This window comes from Ceratina calcarata, unplaced genomic scaffold (genome assembly GCF_001652005.2).
Source record: "Ceratina calcarata isolate Rehan_Ccalc_2016 unplaced genomic scaffold, ASM165200v1 scaffold546.2, whole genome shotgun sequence".
Taxonomy (NCBI): Eukaryota; Metazoa; Arthropoda; class Insecta; order Hymenoptera; family Apidae; genus Ceratina; species Ceratina calcarata.
This window is the reverse complement of record NW_017176634.1, coordinates 266,699-272,488: the sequence shown is the minus strand read 5'-3', so window position 1 is coordinate 272,488 and position 5,790 is coordinate 266,699. Positions and strand designations below refer to the sequence as shown.

At 38.4% G+C, this 5,790-nt stretch overlaps 2 protein-coding genes across 2 annotated transcripts; both read right to left on the bottom strand.

Moving 5' to 3' along the window:
- Positions 1–3,224: 3,224 nt before the first annotated feature.
- Positions 3,225–4,223, bottom strand: LOC108628877 (uncharacterized). Its single transcript, XM_018031087.2, has 2 exons — positions 3,993–4,223; positions 3,225–3,884 (listed from the first exon to the last, which is right to left on the bottom strand). The coding sequence occupies exons 1-2, from the start codon at positions 4,048–4,050 to the stop codon at positions 3,340–3,342; spliced, it is 603 nt and encodes a 200-aa protein (XP_017886576.1). The 5' UTR covers positions 4,051–4,223; the 3' UTR covers positions 3,225–3,339.
- Positions 4,224–4,310: 87 nt separating this feature from the next.
- Positions 4,311–5,684, bottom strand: LOC108628866 (uncharacterized). The gene is made up of 2 exons (XM_026816797.1): positions 5,059–5,684; positions 4,311–4,874 (listed from the first exon to the last, which is right to left on the bottom strand). The coding sequence occupies exons 1-2, from the start codon at positions 5,671–5,673 to the stop codon at positions 4,386–4,388; spliced, it is 1,104 nt and encodes a 367-aa protein (XP_026672598.1). The 5' UTR covers positions 5,674–5,684; the 3' UTR covers positions 4,311–4,385.
- Between the last annotated feature and the right edge of the window lie 106 nt (positions 5,685–5,790).

Here is a 5,790-nt window from a genome sequence, read left to right as displayed (position 1 = left end):
CAGTTCTTCGGGTCCTCCGACGATTTCTCTTTTCATTGGTTCACTCGAAACCCCCACCAATTTCTGTTACCAGTAACGTAGCTTAACGACGGCCGGGCGAGCCACCGATGAAATACAAAAAGCAAAATCGACCAGTGGCGACGAATTGACAAATCCTCTGCGTCGCGAAAGGATAATAAATATTGCTAATTATGTCCTCAATCAAATTCAATAATACATATTTGAAATTGGTCTGGAATATATTTCTGTTATATAAAAACTAGGTAAATAGAGTTCCACTCGTCTTTCTTGTTGACTTATAAATAAAACGAAATAACTCGTTTATCTTTGGATGATTTAATACGATTCTCATGTCCTGGAAAAAGAATTAATAGAACAAGTAATTAAATAACTAAATAAGAAATATTTGTCTGATCGTTTCTGTTTTAACTCTGGAAATTCGAGGATAATGTGGCAGAGGCACATTTTCAAACTTCGAAACCCTGAAACGGATCCTACAGGATCCACGAGACAAGGTATGTCGAGGAGTATCAGCTGTTCGAATTATTATCGTTGTAGACGACGGCAGATGTTCACTAGGCTGAAACGCTCCCCCGAAGGCTTTGAACCCGCTGATCTCTTTTCTTTAGAGCGGGTGAAAAACTTTCAAGGAAGCCCAACGTCCCGTTCAATCTCGCACAATGTTTCGTACCTTATCTGTGTTATTCAGAAACGTATAGAACGAATAAAGAATAGGGAACGTTGCTAGTAACATTATTGAACTATCTAATTTCAGTGTCACACGCGAGGTAGCTTACAAAATAGAATGAAATTTGAACTTAACGTATAAAATCTGATCTGTTTCCACATTTCCTTATCGTTCACAACTTATACTATATTGCTCATAATTTGTCACATTGTATTTTATCCCAGTTCCATCGCAGGTCAAGTTCTGTTCTTATAATCGTATTGACATATTATTTAATCAATGGTGAAAACAGATCCCTAATAATTTGAATAGCTCTTGAGTAACGTGCATATATAACATGGAGCATACGTAACAATGATAATGAGGCGACCATAAGTGGTACTCTTAGAAGGAGACGAGCTAGTGGACAATCGCGGTGAAGATAATTTGGCCAATCTCTTCTTCGATTCTGAACGATCGGCAACCTCTGTTAGACACATTGTTCGAAACCTGCCGTGAGCTACGTGTGTCACGAAGTATAGGATATCATCGTCGTCTGTGTTCGGAGGAGACCCCATAGGTTCGTGGCACGCGCTGCCAGCTGCCCCACAGCTGTCTCTCTTCTCTCTGTCGTCCCCCATATACGCACGAGGCCGAGGACCGGGGTTCTTACCCGAGCGTGGTGCATTTACCACACAGAACGGAACCACTTCTTTTTCTCTGTGCATGTGCGCCAAGTACAGGACGCGTTGTACATACGTCCAAAACGCGTATTTTTCGTACGTAGATATTTATACTTGCTCCGCTACGCTGCATACTTGATGAGGCGCACCCTTAAAGGACGAGACGCGCGCCTGTACCCCAAGGGAGGATGAACCGACGCTTCCATTGTCCGCGAATAAGGATGCTTCTTTGACAAATTTTGATGAGATCGTATTATCTCACGTTCCAATGGACGTTCTTCAATTTCGTCTCACTAGTCGCTACTGGTCTCGACCCAATAGATCATTGCTGCGAAAGATTGTTCGATAACAGTACATTCTAACGTTTCAGAGGTATTTGATTTCGATCAAGATTAATGAAAGGTGTACCATTGATCGTATGTTCATTTTGAAAATGTTCTGCTCTGCTATCGTTACGTATACGGTAGCAACGTTCGCTTATCGTTTTATTAAAACGCTCTGTGGGGTTTTACATTTGCGGTTTCTCATCCGGTTTGTCCGACGCGCAGGAAATAGTCCTGGAGTGTCCTAGAGGATGCAAGGCTATTAGGTTTCGCGTGAAAAAAAAGCGTGAGAGGCGTAGAGGAGAGACGGGGATGGGAGGAACTGTGCGACAACGAGATGAAAAGGGCGTAAGTGCTCGTACCGAAAGTAGAGTAAAAAGATTAAAAAAAAAAAACGGAAAATCAAAGTGCGCACCGTTGGAGACCGGAAATCCCAGGGCGTTCAACCCTGACACCCGGTATATATTTAGACTTAAAGAGACACGCTCTAATCTGATCGCATAGATACCTTCGTGACAACCTACTGGACGCTGCACGCAGAAATGCATCAGCTTAAAATACAGTAAGACGGCATCTTGAAAGAAGAAGTGACTGCTTGCTAACTTCTAATAGATAACGATCTGTTCCATTAAGGAACTACACACATTCATTAGCACATTGTCGTGATATCCCTTGAAAAAAGCGATAACGCTCTCGTGAAGGAAGTTGATCGTTTCCTATTTGCTTATTGTATAATCGTGCACGCAACACTGTCAACGCTGCCTGGGCTTCACCCCTTACGTATACATTACGTTTTGGAATAAGTATGTATCCATGATTCTCGTTCACGAAATACGAAAAATATAATATCTAATTAAGGAAATCATTGAATTTTGAGAAATACTTGTTTTACCACAAGTGATCCATTTAGATCATCTCAGTAGAACTTCAAGATCTCTGTTAACTCTTTGATGTTTTGAAATTGTTGACGAATATTTCTTTAGCTGAATTCTCGAAAACGTGTAATGAATATGAAAAACGTAATTTACAATTAAATACAGTGAAAAATAGCTTTAGGTAAGTGAGTATCGTTTTATTAGTTGAGTGAGTATGGATAGAGAAAAATTTTCTTCTTAGAGAACTGTTCGTAAAAGCTGCAAAGTATTCGCGTCTTTAGAAACACAATACCAGCAGAGGCAGCCTTCTCGAAATAGACGAGGAGCCCAGCCCTCCAAACTCGTCCGAAAATAAAACAGGTTTCTTCCCTGTGAGCAAAGTTGTCCGATTGGTCGGCTCTCACGGAAGAGTTCGTTGATTAATAGACAATTAAAAAAGAATTGCGATTCGTATCTCTTTCTTGTTAAGGTTCACACTCGATGCTAACTCACGAGATTACGATAATTTTTCTTTTAGTGCCGGTTGTAAAAGATACCCGAAACAACTGTGCAATCCGGGATCCAATTGTCCAAACAAACTATACTTTTCAAAAAACAGCCATGCGCACATTCGTTTAATTTATAAATTGCGTCACCGAGGAATAGACGTTTGTATTAAATGCCAACAAAATCTATATACATTGCACTATCTATTTGCGTGTTTATTTTAAATTGGAAGTTGTATAATTTATAAACCACGAGTATTTTCATCATACTTTACAAATAGATAAAGTCATTAACATTTGTCATTTTCAATTAAATTTTACTTTACGAGTACGGTTCGTATTCGATTTACGTCGGGGCTTAAAAGCGATTAACTCCATGATATTTGGATTATCATCGTTTTGAGAATCCTCCCCATTCGCGTCTTCATCCTCTTCGTCACAATCGTCCTGAGTAGCTTCATCATTGTTATTTTTAATTAACAAACGTCCCAAGATTTTAATTTTTTTCTGTTTCTTCTTTGGAATATTCCTTTTCCTGTCACCGATTCCATAAGCTGCACTCCTCTTAATTAAGTCTTTATTAAACAATTGTAATCCATCATCTTCACTTCCTGATATTGCTCTTAATCCTTCAACTGAATTCAATTTATTGACTTTCGCCACTATATTTCTGTCATCTTTATCAGTAGATGAAAAATACTCGGAGACCTGATTAATGGCCCTTTTATAATTTGCTAGATCGTTCAATATCGTGAAAGTGTCATTAATTTTCTTATCTAACATTGGAGAAAATGTCATTAGTCCTTGGAATGGCTCGTTGACTCCATCATCATCTATTGCTGGCTGTATTTCTATGAAACGAACAATTTACAAATTATCGTCAATAAAATATTATGAAATATACGTGTACATTCACATTGAAATATTATAATACTTATAATAGACATCTCAATACTCACCTGCTAATATATAGCGATTAAATGTGAATACTATATTGAAAAGTATCAGTGGAAACATCTTTAACCGTTTACAATACAGTATTCTCTGAACTTCTTGAAGACGTATTTACTACTGTGATGCGAACTACAATCTGCTGAAGTAATATGGAACTATAACTGTCCTACTGAACGTCTTATACATCAACATCGTTATAGTATCTGATATTTGAAGAACATAATTATTTACAAACGTCATAAGCGATAAATAGGAAGTACGGCTTTTTACATATTTCTAAATGTGAAAAGTATATTATGTAATAATAAAGTTTGCACGATCCATCAGTAAAAACGCTCATTTATTTTATCTATCAGGAACATGTTTTACATAATTGCACAATGGACACGTTACAACGGTTACGCCACGGGTCTGAAATCAGTGTTGGTAAACGATGGTGCGTTATCAGAATTGTAGAAAAATCTTTTGTAGTCGTTAGAATGGTATTCAGGAATTTGGTCTTGATGATAATGACTCGGCACGTAAGGGTCAGCAGATGAAAACGGATAATAGTTGTATCGTTCATCCGGATAAAAATTTACTGGCTTGTTATAGGAAGGTAAGTTATAATTAATAGGTTCATAATCATGATATCTATGGTCATACGCTACTGTAGTAAATTCAATGTGGTGCACGTTTTGCGGGTTTCCATCGTAATAACCGTAAAAAAATGGTGGGTACGTATAATTATTCATCGAAGTTTGGTTTTGTGCATTAGGCATTACAGTTGTATTCGTTACAGTTTGATTGACAGGATCTGTTGTATTTGCAGCTCGCAAATTTAGTGTTTTTAATGAATCTTCGTCGTTCCTCATTCCTTTATGTAGAATGCAACCGGTGCCAGGCGCCTGTCGACAAAAACCAAAATAAATATTAATAATTTAGAGAGTTACTAAGATCGGAGTACCAAGACTCAAGCATTTACAGCTTTGCAAACTTATATTGTGATTATACTAATTTCAAGCGCAATGCAAAATGAAACGTGCAATTTTCCGCTCTAATTTCTGCTCATTCGGTTCAACAAATTCTTACCTTCTCTTCCGCGTTCTTTTCGTTTCTCTCCTTATCCTCATTAATCTTGATATCTTCGACTTTCTTGGCTTCATCCACGTACTCGTCGTTAATCTCAGTCATCGTCGTCGGCTTGGCATTGTCAAAAGCGTTGGATGGCAGCGGATTTTTTATCAAGCTATTTTGCACTGCGAATCGCAGGGGATCCAACGGCGAATAGAATCCGAAAGGAGTGGCGAGTACGAAAGGATGCATGACGTAAGGATAGGGATTGTAAATTGCAGCGAATTGAGGTGGAATTCTGGGGACACCGGGGTGTATGTCCAGTGGAAGTTTAGTATAAGCTTTTACATCCGCCGATGCTGCACCGGCCAAATCACCGACACTCAAACCAGCCAGAAACGCTAAGCTCTTCAAAATTTTCGACTTTCTGTTCAACGAAGAATCACTTTGTGTATTTGCGATTTTTTCTAATTCTTGAAAATTATCCGAGCTCCGCTTCAAAATTAAATCCATATTAGACGTTTCTTCCTGCGGCGATTGAATCTCATCAGACTTCGTTGCTTGTAATAACTTGCGAATCATTTGCGAACTACCCGTTGCTGCAACTTTACAACATAATCCTACATGAATCATAATGATTACGCAACGTCATCAAGAAGGAGTTCATTTTCTTAAATATTGGATTACACAAATACTCACTACCGCAGCTAATACCGATAGTTAAGAGCACGAAAGCGAAGAAATTCATTG